The sequence below is a fragment of the Hemiscyllium ocellatum genome, chromosome 38 (genome assembly GCF_020745735.1).
Source record: "Hemiscyllium ocellatum isolate sHemOce1 chromosome 38, sHemOce1.pat.X.cur, whole genome shotgun sequence".
In the NCBI taxonomy this organism is placed as follows: Eukaryota; Metazoa; Chordata; class Chondrichthyes; order Orectolobiformes; family Hemiscylliidae; genus Hemiscyllium; species Hemiscyllium ocellatum.
In genome coordinates this window covers 21,701,616-21,717,571 of record NC_083438.1, presented here as the reverse complement: position 1 = coordinate 21,717,571, position 15,956 = coordinate 21,701,616, and the positions used below count along the sequence as shown (strand labels likewise).

General features: G+C 53.9%; 1 protein-coding gene across 2 annotated transcripts; it reads left to right on the top strand.

Moving 5' to 3' along the window:
* The first annotated feature begins 50 nt into the window (after positions 1–50).
* Positions 51–14,807, top strand: LOC132833866 (mucin-2-like). Of its 2 annotated transcripts, XM_060852499.1 has the most exons (8): positions 51–444; positions 2,481–2,601; positions 3,561–3,677; positions 4,539–4,682; positions 4,872–5,015; positions 7,192–7,356; positions 10,325–12,007; positions 14,628–14,807. In XM_060852499.1, the coding sequence occupies exons 2-8, from the start codon at positions 2,553–2,555 to the stop codon at positions 14,714–14,716; spliced, it is 2,391 nt and encodes a 796-aa protein (XP_060708482.1). In that variant the 5' UTR covers positions 51–444; positions 2,481–2,552; the 3' UTR covers positions 14,717–14,807. The 2 variants fall into 2 exon arrangements, with proteins under 2 accessions (XP_060708482.1, XP_060708483.1); XM_060852500.1 differs by lacking the exon at positions 7,192–7,356.
* Positions 14,808–15,956: the final 1,149 nt, after the last annotated feature.

The following is a 15,956-nucleotide window of genomic DNA, read 5'->3' as shown; positions in this document are numbered from 1 at the left end:
GTGCTGACAAATGGAACTAGATCAGTTCCGGATATCTGGTCGGTATGGACGGGTTGGACCGAAGCGTCTGTTTCCCTGTTGTATGATTCTGTGGGTCCCTGACTCTACAAAAATTCACAACATAATGTCATAAGGAACAAGGGCGTGGTCTGTGTTATTATAAACTTCAGGTAACAAACTTTTTTTAACTATTCCTGGAACTACCAAATCAACACAGAGAAATCAACATCAATGACTCTGCACGGAATAACCTGTTAAACAACAAAGACGTGCTGTTGAGCAGAGACTGAAAGCAATTAGCCAGCTCTTGGACTGGAGGGAGTTGAGATCACATTCTCCAAACTGCTTGGACACCTGCTTGAGAAAGTGGATGCTTTCTCACTCCAGAAGACAAGGAGAATTGAAGGAGTTCATCGCAGGAAAACTGTGTGTTCCAACTGCCAGGTAAGGCCAAAGGTAACAAGGAACAGAGCCGTTCCTGCTGAGGAGGAAGCCAGCTGCAGTCTCAAGGGCTGAGGAGCGGTGGATGGAGTTTAATTCAGATCAAAGTGAGGGGCTGCATTTTGGAAAGGCAAACCAGGGCTGGGCTTCTTGACTTAATGGGAGGACCCTGGGAGTGCTCCTGAGCAAGGGCACCTTGGAGGGCAGCTTCATAGCTCCTTGAAAGTGGAGTCACAGGTAGAGAGGATAGTGAAGAAGGTGTTTGGTATGCTGTCCTTTATTGGGCAGTGCATTGAGTACAGGAGTTGGGAGGTCAGGTTGTGGCTGTACAGGACATTGGTTAGGCCACTTTTAAAACATTGTGTGTAATTCTGGTCTCCCTGCTGGAGGAAGGATGTTGTTAAACTTGGAAGGGTTCAGTAAACATTTAAGGGATGTTACTGGGACTGGAGGGTTTGTGCGACAGGGAGAGGCTGAATAGGCTGGGGTATACTGTACCCTGGAGCTTCAGAGGCTGAGGGGGGGACCTTACAGAGGTTTGTAATATCATAAAAATGACAGAAATTGCTGGAAAAGCTCATTTCCGAGGAAGGCTCCCTTGATCCAAAATGTTCATTCGGATTTCTCGCCACAGGCGCTGCCAGACCTGCTGAGCTTTTCCAGCAGTTTCTGTTTTTGTTTCTGATCTCCTGTACCCACAGTTCTTTCAGTTTATCAAGTCATGAGGGACATGGATAGAGTGAATAGACAAGGCCTTTTTCCTTGGGGTGGGGGAGTCCAGAATTCGAGGGCATTGGTATGAGGTGAGAAGGGGAAAGATTTAAAAGGGGCACCGTTTTCACACAGAGGGTGGTGCGTGTATGGAATGAGCTGCCAGAGGAAGTGGTGGAGGCTGGTACAATTACAGCATTTCAAAGGCATCTGGGTGGGGATAGGAACAGGAAGGGTTTGGAGGGATATGGGCCAAATGCTGGCAAATGGGAATAGATTGGGATACCTGGTCAGCATGGACGGGTTAGACCGAAGGGTCAGTTTCCATGCTGTATGACTTCATGGCACCAGGAGGATGATCAATATTTTGGATGAAAGGGACTTGAAAAATGATCAACAAATCACCTCAAAGGCCCGAAGGATGTTATTTTGTGCAAGAATCGAACAGCTTTAGCAGGATTCTGGAGATCAGCTTGGCATCAGGATGGAACCCTGAAGACTTCCAAAGGCGGACCACCATTGGTGGGATTGTGGCCTAGTTCCACCATTAATCAGGCCATCATCAGGTCGGGTTGTGAGGTTTAACTCGCTTCGTTGAGGGGCTTATTTGGGTTGCTGCGTGCAAGAAGGATAAAATCATTCTTTCAGCCTTTGATTGTCCCTGAGGTTTCTCAGTAAGGAACCGAATGAATGTGGAGTGATTTCCCCAAGACAGGTGAGGCCTTGTTAACTCACTGAGTGTTTCAACATCGAATCAGAAAGCACAAAAGAGCTCTCTTGGCCCATTGGCCGGTTAGGGTCCGAAAGTTCCGGCTGGAAATGGGGGGGAGGTGGGTACGATGGAAGAGGGCCATTGGATGGTGAGGGGGGGGATTGAACATAAAACAACGTGCAAGGCTGTGGGGAGAAAGCAGGAGGTTGGCACGAGGTAATGGCACTGGGTGTAACGGGCTGGTACAGGCAGAGAAGGCCGAATGGCCTCCTTCTGTGGTGAACCATGTCCCTGGTGCTGTGTGAGTGGGTCAGCCCCGTGCCCTGTACGCGGTGATCACCCCCAGCCCCTGAGGTATTTGTAAGGCACGTTCCCACCCTGTTCCTGGGAAAGCTGCAGCAGGGTCACAGGGAGTCCATGAGCTGTCGATCCTTTCCCTTGTGGTCAGGCAGGAATGGTCACGGAGTTTCTAAAGCATGAGGTACACTGTCTGTCCCTGAGCCGACACGGCACAGACTGTGGGAGGGGAACGGGGTGGGGTGAAGCCTGTACTGTGTGGCTGCTGGCAGAGGGCTCGTTTCAACATCTCTAATGGTGTTTCCTGATTCCGGGACAGAAAGAGAGCAGTTTGTGAACACAGACAGCAGCTCCCCATCATCCCAGACACACCGGCTCTGCAGGGGAAAACATGAAGGGGTTCTTCAGCATTGTCCTGCTCTGTGCTGGGATCACAGCAGGTAAGGAATGATCTGTTTGTGTCACTGATCGGGTTGGGGGTTCCTGACGCTATCATTGATGTCCCACTCTCTGGGATTGCCCCTCAAGGTGCTGAGTTACAGTCAGACAGCACAGGAACAGACCCAACCCATCCAATCCCAACATATTCCCAAATCTAGCTCATCCCACCTGCCTGCCCTTGGCCCATATCCCTCCAAACATTTCTTATTCACCGACTTGTCCAAATGTCTGTTAAACAGAGTAACTGTGTCCACAGCCACCCCTTCTTCTGGAAGGACATGTCAGACACAAACCCCTCTCTGTAGATAAACCTTACCCCCCCATGTCTGTTTACATCTTTCTCCTCTCACCTTAAAAGATCCCTCGGAGTCTGGAAATCCTCCACCCAAGGGAAAAGAAACACCTGCGTTTCACCTTGTCTTTACCCCCCATGACACAGTATTCCAGACGAGGACTCACCAATGTCCTGTACAACCCCAACCTGACGTCCCAACTCTGATACTCAAAGCTCTGAGCAATGATGGTGAGCGTGTTCAACCCCTTCTTATCCCCCGTCCCCCTGTGACACTAACCTCAAAGAACTACTGACTGAGTGTGAGTTATGTTCAGCACAGAGCGGGAAAAGGCTTCCATCTAGGAATTATGTTAAAATTCAGTTTCTCAGGAAGGAGTTCCCCTCAGTTAATAACTGTCATCTTTCCAATTCCAGTTTCCTTATATCCCATCCAGTCTAACCACCCTATACCCCCATCACTCGCCACACCCTTTAATAAACCCACCCAGTCTAATCCCACTCTCCCTCTCAATCCCCACACCCTTTATATCCCTGGCAGTGTGAGTGAAGTGTTTGAGGTTATGATCGGAATGAGGGGCTGTAATCTGAAAGCACAGTACAGTAATGGCCCTCAAACTGAAACTCCGAGTCTCACTGAATTCTCTGCAATCTCTCCCTTTCCAGGACGATCTCTTCAATGTTTCACGTGTTCAGCCTCCTCGGGTTCCTGCTCACTGAGAGAGACCACTTGCCTGATTGGCATCACCAACTGCCAGACTGTGTCATCCCACACCATCATCGGTAATCCTGCCTTTCTGTTGAAAGCCGACTCTTCCCAGATTGGAGGGAAAGGGCCCAGATGGAGTGAAGGGAAGTTTCTTTCCCCCTTTGCCTGAGTGCAGACGTGTCTTCCCTCTTCCTCAGGGTCAGGCCCATTGTCGGTGTTTGTAGGGACTGGGAGTGGGGATTGACCTGCTCCCATGATGCAGTGGGGTATCCACCTCAGCACTGACACAGGAACGGTGGCAATGTCCCCCTACGCACCCCCCCCGGGGAAGAAGCATAGGGTCATATTTTCCAAAACACCATGGCTTTGAAAATATCTCCATGTTGATGTGGTGTTTATTATTGTCACATGCACCGAGATACAGTGAAAAGTATTGTTCTGTATGATATCCAGACAAATCACACCTTACAGAAGTACATCAGGGTAATGGAACAGAATGTAGAATATAGTGTTCCAGCCACAGGGAAGGTGCAGAGAAAGGTCAACTCGAACATATGAACGGTCGGGTCATTAGTCTGATAACAGCGGGGAAGAAGCTGGTCTTGAATCTGTTCGTACGTGTTTTCAAACCTTTGTATCTTCTACCTGATGGAAGAGGGTGGGAGAGAGTATTCCCGGGCTGGGAAGGCTCTTCAATGATGTTAGTTCCTTTCCCGAGGCAATGGGAAGTGTAGATGGAGATAACGGGGGGAAGGCTGGTTTGTGTGATGGACTGGGCTGTGTTCACATCTCTCTGTAATTTCTTGTGCTCCATACCAAGCTGTGATGCATCCGGATAGGATACTTTCTGTGGGACATCGACAGAAATTGTTGCAGATGGGGTGAAGCTAAACAAATGATGTGGTGAAGTTCTAACTCCAGCCTGTTTACCGTAGACAATGGGACTGAGACTGTCACACACATTCAACAAAGCTGTGAGGATCCCTTCGAAGATGTTTCGTTGAGCACTGGAAGGGTGCATATCTCCCGGAGCAGCCGTCTCTGTGGCTCAGACCGATGTAATAACCAGACAGTAGCAGGTGAGGATCACAGTGAGGTCTGTCACGATGCAGACCCACATGAAAACCCCGGGGGGTGGGTGGGGAGGTGATGAATGTCAGGTTTGGGGAGTTGTGTTGGGGGGAGGGGATGTGACGGTTTGAGGGGAGAATGGTTTTGCCCTTGAATCAAAAAGAAGGCATCTTCTCTTCTTCCCTTTGTGATTTCAGAGCCTGCCAACACCACCCTGAACGGACTGCAATGTTTCGGATGCTACAGCCCATCCATGGCCTCCTGCCTGGCCAATCTACAGAAGGTGGAGTGTGTGGGTCTGGAGAATCACTGTGTGAATGGAACAGGCCAACAGAGATTGTGTACGTAGATACACTCCATCCTCCACTGCTCTCTCCCCAATCTCGGTCACTGAGCTTCAGGGTCAACGTCCAACTCACTCCCAGCTTTGGGAGATTGAAGGGAGCCATTGTTCAGGACAGTGGAATGATGGGATAGCACAGCACAGGATGAGGCCATTCAGCCCATTCTTGTCCACCAGGGTGCAGTACAGACTGGGTTCCCTGCTTGACCCAGTTGCCAGTCCACAGTCTGTATGCAGAGGGAGAGGTGGGTCACTGGCTGGTGCTGAATGGGAACATCCTTCAGCCCCAATCTCACCTGGGCCTGGGCCTACACTCTCTGTGAGCCTCAGCACTTGGCTCGGGATCATCCCCTGACAGGGAGCCGCTGACAGGGAATGTGCCTGAGTCTGGGCCCCTTCCCCAATCCAGCTCTTGCTCCCTGTGCATCTTTCACCCCCCCCCCCCACCATCCCCTGGGAGGGTAGGGGTCTGGGGGAGGGAGTTTTCAGGCCCCTGGTCTGGCTCTCAGCCTCACTTTTTTGTATTTTTAATTTCAAAAATATACTTTATTCATAAAATCATTTGATTGTCTGTACAGTTGGTCATGCCATACATACGTAAACATTTACGTACAGAGATCAGAATTTATCATTGTTATATACAGGTATGTACGTTTATCAATCATATGCCCATATTTTTAGCTGAGGTGTCAGTGGAGTCCAAATGACTGCGTGGGCCCCCTGTTCTTCTCAGACAGGCTGATGTTACACAGTGGTCTTTCCCCACCGCGCCTTGGCGGCAGCCGTCCCAAGCTTCAGCGCGTCCCTCTACACGTAGTCCTGGACCTTGGAATGTGCCAGTCTGCAACACTCAGTCGGGGTCAATTCCTTCAGCTGGAAGATCAACAGGTTTCGGACCACCCAGAGAGCGTCCTTCACCGAGTTGATGATCCTCCAGGCACAGTTGATGTTCGTCTCAGTGTGCGTCCTGGGGAACAGACCCTAGAGCACAGAGTTCCGCGTCACGGCGCTGCTCGGGACGAATCTCGACAAACACCACTGCATTCCTCTCCAGACTTCCTCTGCGTAGGCACATTCCAGAAGGAGGTGTGTGACAGTCTCGTTCCCCCCCCCCCCCCCCCCACAGCCGCTTCGAGGGCAGCGTGCGGTGTGGCTGAGAGTCCGGGCGTGCATAAAGGATCTCACAGGCAGAGCCCTTCTCACCACCAGCCAAGCCATGTCTTGGTGCTTGTTGGAAAGTTCTAGCGATGAGGCATTCTGCCAAATGGCTTTGACAGTCTGCTCAGGGAACTGCTCGATAGGATCCGTCCTCTCCTTTTCCCGAAGGGTCTCAAGGACACTACGTGCTGACCACTACTTGCTAAACCGAGGCAAGAGCGAGGCCATGCTCTTCGGGAACTGGGCTGACCAATCCTCGATCCCCTTCACCTTCAGGACCAACCACCTGGAGGTGCTGGGTATTTGGTTCGGGGGGGGTGCTGGGGCTGGGGCGTGCGCCAAGTCTTGGGAGGAGCGTATCAACGATGGTCTGCAGCAGCTCCGATGACTCCCAACACGATCCCCGTGATTTCTCCCCCGCCAGCGCACGTCCGCAGCGTCGAACCTGCAGCTCTCCAGCAGAATCTCTTCCTCTGGTTCTCAGCCTCACAGCCCACACCCAGACATTGCTCAGAATGTAACGTCCTACAGGTATCCCCTGCTTTTGGAAAGTTCACTTTCCCCCACCTCCCTTTTCAGAAAGACCTACATTAGGACCTGTTTTCACTCACCGAAAGAAATCCAAAGAGGATTTTCACTTTTACCAGAAAAGGAACCGATTCTTCACTTTGTGCCATTTCGGCTTCTGAAAGGTTTCTTCGGAACGCTCTATTTCGGATCGCGGGGTGAAAGCTGTACCTCTCCCCGGGAACCCACCAACCCCAGCCCAGCTCAGGGATCCTCCAATCACAGCCTCCCGCTCTCACTGATCCTCCAATCACAACCTCCCTCTCTCATTGATCCTCCAATCAGAGCCTCCCTCTCTCACTGACTCTCCAATCACAGCCTCCCTCTCTCGCTGATTCACCAATCACAGCCTCCTGCTCTCACTGATCCTCCAATCAGGACAGTGATCCAGTTTCCTGTCAGGGATCCACTCTGTTGCGATGTGATCTGTTCTCTGTTCTGCCCCGCAGTGTCAGATATTGGCGGAGATGTTGTATTTAAAGGATGTGCTTCGGCGAATCAGTGCGGAGCGGGGGTGGATTTGCGACCGTTTGGTTTGATTCTAAGCGACCTGTCCTGCTGTGAAGGCTCTTTGTGTAATGGAGACACAGGGATCACCACCACAGTGGATCCAGGTAAAGGGGACACAGGCTCGGTGGGAGAGACCCAGTGACCGTCCCCCCTTCAGATCTTCAGATCCCCACTGTCCCCAGGCAATAAAGGCGTCTAGATCCTGTACCAGATCCCCTCGGATCGTGCTGCTTCAGTGGGATCCCCTCACTTTCAGCCCCATCGACCGATCCCTCTGATCCATTCCCCCTCAGACCCTGTTCCCCTTAAATGCATTGAGCTAGCCACCCCACCTGCCTGTGGTCATGAGTTCATCTCCCCACAGAGGGACATTCCTTCCCTGTTCCTCACTGGATGCAGGAGAGAGACTATCATGTGTCCTAATCCCCAACACTCCTTCAGGATGTTTTATTCAGGTACGCAACCTTCCTCAAATCTCCTGACCTTTTGGGGTTGGGTGGGGAAGGGGGTCAGTGTGATGGTTACTGCTGAGGAGGGTGTGAAGGGCTCGCAGCATTTTGGAAAAGTAAGTTCCCTGCTCCTCACTGTGAGTGATGTTTACACAGCTGCTGCTTCATGTGTGTGTCTGTGTCTGTGTGTGTGTGTGTGTGTTGTGGGGGAGGGTGTGTGTGTGTGTGTGTTGTGGGGGAGGGGGTGGTGGCCAGTCCAGGTTGAAACCAGCTCAGTCCCAGCAGACACACCCAGAGCAGGAGCTGATTGGTCTTTGGTTGGTGAGCAGTTCCCCAGAACTGAGACCTTCTGTCCCGAGCAATTCCTTCCTGAGGTCAGGAATATTCCTTGCTCAGAAACCTGGTCTGTGCTTCCCACCCACCTCAGGCTAAACGGCCGGTTCATTTGGGAACTTTACGTTCTCCGATAATATCTTTAACCGTTGTGGTGACTCCGGGAATAGGAGTCACAATAGTCGGAAATAATCCCAGGAAGGAATCCGGGAGGAATTTCTCTCCTTAGGGAGTGAGACCCATTCTGCTGGACAGCATTGCAGATGGTCAGATCCCTCAATGTTGATTTGTCAATGAAAAATTCAACTTCTGCATCAGAATGAAGCAGCCGATGAATTAAGTTCCAAAGTGCCCACATGGTGGACTGGTCATGATGTTCCTCACCCCCACAGTTTCTAACTCCATCCATTTCGAAAATACAGCAGAGGGGTGGGGCTCCCAGATTGACAGCCGTCCCCCTTACAGACACTCCTCCTTACAAAGGTGATCCCATCCTGGGCTGTCATTATAACCATCCAACGCTCTCATGGTTCCTGTATTTACAAACGGCTGCTTTATTTTGCTGGGGATGAGATTCCGACTTGAGATTCCAGGCCAACTTGCAAATGGAGCTCGTTCATAATCCCCGGGGGACTGCCTGGAAACTGGTTCCCCTTTCTCCATCCGAAGGGATTGATCTCTCCAATCCCCCCACCGTCTCCCCTCCCCCTCACTTATTGAATCTCACTCATCCCAGAATAGCCCATTCCCTCAATCCTTCAGTCTCCGACTCTGCCTGACGAGAGCGGTCTCCACAACTTGTAGCTCCCACTAACCCAGTGTGACCTGGGGAGAGATCATTCACAGCCTGGAGTGTAGGGGCAGGTGCAGTGGAAATCTCAACACCAACCCCCCCCCCCCCCCCCCCCCCCCCCCCCTTATCCCCAAATCCCTCCCCCTTCCTCCCAAACCTCTTAGGAAGCATCATCTTCCAGATCCTGCCCAGTCCAATCCTTCTCCTGTTCACGGAGAACATCTGGTGATGAAGATTTCCAATTGGTGTTTTGGAATGAACTGAGATCAGTGAGCAGGCCATTGGCCATCTCTGTCAGGGATCTCCTTGCTTTATTAATGAGGGCACGGATTAATAATTAAATTGGCCACATCACAGTGTGTTAAATTGCCTGTCACGTTCAGGGACGTGTGGGCTAGGTGCATTGCTCAGGGATAAATCCAGAATAATAGGGTCAGAATGGGAGTATTTGGCGCTGTTCTTTTGGCGCCAATCATTTGGCGCTGCCATTTTGGCTCTAGAGTGTTTTGGCGCTCATTACTTTGGCGCTGAGTTGTTTTGGCGCCAATTCAGACTAAAAAAAAGTCTTGTGGAGCCCGTAAGACTTGTTTTTATTGCATTGTAAGAAATAAATCTAATTCTTCTTTATTCATTATTTTTAACCTATTCATTATCAAAACAAATCTCTACATTTATTAAACACATATAGATAACCATCGTGTGAAAATGTTGGTATGTCTCTCTTGCTGAGAATGTTTTCAGCTATTTCTAGTCTGGGCTCCACAAGAAAATAGAAAGAATGACAGCTTTCCGATGTGAAGACAGAAGGGCTTAAGTATCATCAAGGCAGTGGATGACTATTAACAATTGTTAGATGAGAAAATGATTACAAAACGGGATTTGAATCTACAGCGGGTCTTCACAGCTTTGACTATCAACTCTTGCTAGTTGAGAAAATGACATCGCGTTGTTAGTCATCCTCTCGTCTTTCACCAAAACAAGACGTTTTTTAGTCTGAATTGGCACCAAAACAGCTCAGCGCCAAAGTAATGAGGGCCAAAACAGTTTAGACCCAAAACGACACGGTCAAATGGTCGGCGCCAAAACGTACCCGACCCTAATCGGGTTGGGGAATGGGTCTGGGTGGGTTAATGTTCAAAGGGTCGGTGTGGACCTGTTGGGCTGAAGGGCCTGTTTCCACACTGTAGGGATTCTATGATAATTCGCCGTCCTTACGGAGTGTATTTGTTCCAAATCTCCGGGCATCTCTTGCCAGGTTCAGGATTTTCCTGATTTCTCAGCTACTGGGGATAAACTGACAGGTTTATCGATTCCTGAATCCTCAGCACCAACTCGGGAGACCTCAGAATCGGAATTAGACAGTTATTACAAACCCATCGCCAATTTCCCACTCAATCTGGCCCATCAATGTCTTGGCTCCTCGATACATGTGGGACTTCAGATCAATTATTTCCCAGCATTCTCTCCACTCAGTGTGTCTGTCTGAACTGCTTTTAGGTTCAAGAACATCAACTCCAGCAGAAAGCAGCACATCGACCCCAGCAGCAACCAGCACATTGACCCCAGCAGGTACCAGCACATCGACCCCAGCAGGAACCAGTACATCGACTCCAGCAGGAACCAGTACATCGACTCCAGCAGCAACCAGCACATCGACCCCAGCAGGTACCAGCACATCGACCCCAGCAGGAACCAGTACATCGACTCCAACAACAACCAGCACATCGATTCCAGCAGCAACTAGCACATCGATCGCAGCAGCAACCAGTACATCGGTCCCAGCAGCAACCAGTACATTGATCCCATCAGCAACCAACACATCAATGCCAGCAGCATCCAACACATCAGACCCTGCAGCAACCAGCAGATCTGACCCAGTAGCAACCAGTACATCGATCCCAGCAGCAACCAGCACATCGATCCCAGCAGCAACCAGCACATTATACCCAGAAGCCAACCGCACATCGATCCCAACAACAACCAGCACATCAGACCCAGTAGCAATCAGCTCTCCAACCCCAGCAGAAACCAGCACTTCATTCCGAACAATAACCAGCACATCAGAATCATTAGCAACTAGCACATCGACCCCAGCAGCAACCAGCACATCAACCCCAGCAGGAACCAGTACATCAACCCCAGCAGCAACCAGTACATCAACCCCAGCAGCAACCAGCACATCAATCCCAGCAGGAACCAGCACATCGATCCCAGCAGGAACCAGCACATCAATCCCAGCAGCAACCAGCACATCGACCCCAGCAGGAACCAGCACATCGACCCCAGCAGGAACCAGTACATCGATCCCAGCAGGAACCAGCACATCGCCCCCAGCAGGAACCAGCACATCAATCCCAGCAGCAACCAGCACATCGACCCCAGCAGGAACCAGCACATCGACCCCAGCAGGAACCAGTACATCGACCCCAGCAGCGACCAGTCCATCGAGCCCAGCAGGAACCAGCACAACGACCCCAGCAGGAATCAGCACATCAGTCCCAGCAGCAACCAGAACATCAATCCCAGCAGGAACAAGCACATCAGTCCCAGCAGGAATCAACACATCAGTCCCAGCAGCAACCAGTACATCGATCCCAGCAGGAACCAGCACATCGACCCCAGCAGGAACCAGTACATCGACCCCAGCAGGAACCAGCACATCGACCCCAGCAGGAACCAGTACATCGACCACAGTAGCGACCAGTACATTGAGCCCAGCAGGAACCAGCACATCGACCCCTGCAGCAACCAGCACATGGATCCCAGCAGCAACCAGTACATCGATCCCAGCAGGAACCAGTACATCGACCCCAGCAGCAACCAGTACATTGTCTCCAGCAGCAACCAGTACATCGTCTCCAGCAGGAACTAGCACATCGATCCCAGCAGGAACTAGCACATCGATCCCAGCAGGAACCAGTACATCAGTCCCAGCAGCAACCAGTACATCAATCCCAGCAGGAACCAGCACATCGACCCCAGCAGCAATCAGTACATCGAGCCCAGCAGAAACCAGCACATCGACCCCAGCAGGAACCAGCACTTCGACCCCAGCAGCAACCAGTACATCGAGCCCAGCAGGAACCAGCACATCGACCCCAGCAGGAACCAGCACATCAGTCCCAGCAACAACCAGCACATCAACCCCTGCAGGAACCAGTACATCGACCCCAGCAAACGGTAACTTCAAACGTGCAGCCTGGTGATTCCAGTCAAACGGAGGCCCCTACCTTATCACTCAGTGACTCGAGGGGTCCTGCCCCCTTCCTCCCACCCCCTCCGTTCCTCTCCCCATCACCCCCTCCTGTCCCTCCCCCAGGAACATTTCCCTTTCACTGGGGAATGAAAGCAGCAGCTGGGGTCAAGCACTCAGCGGGTCAGACTCCAGTCCCTGCCCCTGGTGCGGGGGGGGGTGGGGGTGTTGGGGGAGGGGACAATGCCAACATTCCCCATTGGTGTACAGCGTTGGGTGAGACTGTGGGATGGGACCGGATTTTCTACCGCCACCTCCCTCCCCGAACCCCCCCGTCTCAAACCTCACCCCCTCCCTCAGGTACTGACCCCACACCACTCCACACACTCAGGCCTGGAAGGGGCCGTGGGATCTTTCTGTGCACTGCAAGACCCCCTCCGCATCCCCTCCCCTCCCCCCCTTCACTGTCGTGTCGCTGACCGAGCCTGTGTGTGTAAGACCCCCTCCCCTCCCCCCCCCATCACTGCCCTGTCACTGACCGAGCCTGTGTGGGTAGGACCCCCTCCCCATCACTGTCCTGTCACTGACCGAGCCTGTGTGGGTAGGACCCCCTCCCCTCCCCTCCATCACTGTCCTGTCACTGACCGAGCCTGTGTGGGTAGGACCCCCTCCCCTCCCCCCATCACTGTCCTGTCACTGACCGAGCCTGTGTGGGTAGGACCCCCTCCCCTCCCCCCCATCACTGCCCTGTCACTGACCGAGCCTGTGTGGGTAGGACCCCCTCCCCTCCCCCCATCCCTGTCCTGTCACTGACTGAGCCTGTGTGGGTAGGACCCCCTCCCCTCCCCCCCATCACTGTCCTGTCACTGACCGAGCCTGTGTGGGTAGGACCCCCTCCCCCCCCCATCACTGCCCTGTCACTGACCGAACCTGTGTGGGTAGGACCCCCTCCCCTCCCCCCCATCACTGCCCTGTCACTGACCGAGCCTGTGTGGGTAGGACCCCCTCCCCTCCATCACTGTCCTGTCACTGACCGAGCCTGTGTGGGTAGGACCCCCTCCCCTCCCCCCCATCACTATCCTGTCACTGACCGAGCCTGTGTGGGTAGGACCCCCTCCCCTCCCCCCCATCACTGTCCTGTCACTGACCGAGCCTGTGTGGGTAGGCCGGGTCCTGAGATTCCTGATATTCCACGGCGTTCTCCCGGATGCGACGATGGGATTATTGCCTTCGTTCCCCTCCCCCGACCCGGCCACACTCTCAGACAGCACATTCCCACATCCCAATCACACGCCCCGTTCTGAAAAGTTGCCTAATTCTTGGTCGCCCACGCCCCCTTCATAGAATCCTACAGCACGGAAACAGACCCTTCGGCCCAACCAGTCGGTGCTGACCACAATCCCAACGTAACCCAATCCCAGCTGCCTGCTCCTGGCCCATATCCCTCCAAACATTTCCCATTCCTGGCCTTATCCAAACATCTGTTAAATGTTGTAACTGTCCCCACATCCAGCACTTCCTCAGGAAGGTCATTCCACACACAAACCCCCTTCTGGGACAAACATCGGCCCCCTACCCTCCTTTTTAAACCTCTCTCCTCCCACATTCAAAATGTTCCCCCCCCCGAGTCTCAAAATCCCCCCCGTCCTGGGGAAAAGACCCCGCCCACTAATCCTATCCATCCCCGTCATTATTTTATACACACTCGCTCCAGTGAAGAAAGTCCCAGATTACCCAGCCTTCCTCTCCAACACAAACCTTCCACACCCGGGAACATCCCGGGAAATCTCGTCAGGACCCTCTCCAGTTTAATAATATCCTTCCGATAACAGGGAGACCAGAACGGGACACAGTATTCCAGACGAGGACTCACCAATGTCCTTTAATATCCCACCCAGTCTCATTCCACTCTCCCCTCACTCCCCACTCCCCCATTCCCCCACTCCTCACTCACCCACTATCCTATCCCCCTATTCCTGCATCCCGCACTCTCCCCATTACCCCATCCCCACTCTCCCATCCCCCCATTCCCTCATCCCCGACTCTCCCATACTCCCCCCTTCCCCCACACTCCCATCCCCCCATCCCTCATCTCCCACTCTCCCATCCCCCCACTCATAAAACCTCATTTCCCATTCCCACCCCCCACACTGCCATCCCCCATTCCCTCAGCCCCACTCTCTGATCCCACCATTCCCCCATCCCACACTCCCCCCATTTCCCCTTCCCCCCACTCCCCATTCGCCCACTATCCCATCCCCCCATCCCTCATCCCGCACTCTCCGATTCCCCCCTCTCCCATTCCCCCGTTCCCCTACTCCCCATTCCTCCCATTTCCTCATCCCAGACTATCCCATCACCCCAAACCTCCATCCCCCACCCCCCATCCTTCCCATTCCCCCACCCCCATGCCCCCATTTCCCATCCCACACTCCCCCCCACTCCCTCCATTCCCCCCCCCGTTCTCCCCTCCCTCCCCCCAATGTTGCTCCCTGCCTCCCTCCCCCATGAGGGGCTGCCCGAGCGTTACACCAGCCCCTCCCTCCCCCCGTTGCGTGCGGCTCTCACTGACGGTTTTGGGTTTTGTTCCCCCCTCCCCCCCCACAGTCGGAGGCAGCGTGGAAGTGAGCAGCATCTCCACCCTGTTGGTGAGCGGCCTGGTCAGTGCCATCTCGCTGTCTGGGCTGGGCCTGTGATCGAACACCCCCTCCTCCACCCCCACAACCCCCACCGCTCACGGAAGGGAGCACTCAGGGAGGGGGCGAGAGAGAGGGAGGGAGAGAGGGAAGGAAGGAAGGAGGGAGGGGTGAACAGAGGGAGAGAGAGGGGGAGTGGGGACGGAGGGAGGGAGAGGGGGAGTGGAGACGGAGGGAGGGAGAGAGGGATGGGGAGAGGTAGGGGGAATGGAGGGAGAGAGACGGGGATTGGGGACAGAGTGAGGTAGGGAGAGAGGGAGGGGAGAGGGAGGGAGGGAGGAATGGAGGGAGAGAGAGGGGGAGTGGGGACAGGGAGGGAGGGAGAGAGGGAGGGAGTGGGGATGGAGGGAGGGAGGGAAGGAAGGAGAGGGGGGGAACAGAGGGGGAGTGGGACAGAGGGAGGGAGGGAAGGACGCAGAGATGAAAGTAAGGAGTGAGGGAGAGAGGGTGAGGGGAATGGAGGGGGCGAGAGAGAGGGAGGGAGAGAGGGAAGGAAGGAGGGGGAACGGAGGGAGAGAGACGGGGAGTGGGGACAGAGGGAGAGAGGGAGGGGGAGAGGGAGGGGGGAACAGAGGGAGAGAGAGGGGGAGTGGGGACAGAGGGAGGGAGGGAGAAAGAGGGGGAATGGTGACGGAGGCAGGGAGAAAGGGATGGGGAGAGGTAGGGGGAACGGAGGGAGAGAGAGGGGGAATGGGAACAGAGGGAGGGAGGGAGAGAGGGAGGGGGAGAGAGGGGACAGAGGGAGGGAGGGCGGAACGGGGGGGAGAGAGAGGGAGGGAGAGAGGGAAGGGGGAACGGAGGAAGGGAGGGGGGAGTGGGGACGGAGGGAGGGAGAGAGGGAGGGGGAGGGGGGACAGAGGGAGGGAGGGAAGGACAGAGAGATGAAAGTAAGGAGTGAGGGAGAGAGGGAAGGGGGAACGGAGGGAGAGAGAGAGGGAGTGGGGATGGAGGAAGGGAGGGAAGAACAGAGAGATGAAAGTATGGAGTGAGAGAGAGAGGGGGGAATGGAGGGAGGGAGAGAGAGGGAGGGAGAGAGGGAGGGAAGAAGGAGGGGGGAACGGAGGGAGAGAGAGGAGGAGTGGGGACGGAGGGAGGGAGGAAAGGATGGAGAGGTGAAAGTAAAGAGTGACAGAGAGAGGGAGGGGGGAATGGAGGGAGGGAGACAGAGAGAGTGAGGAGAGAGGGAGAGGGGCAGGAGAGAGAGAGGGAGGTTGGGGAAGATAAAGTGATGGAAGGGAAG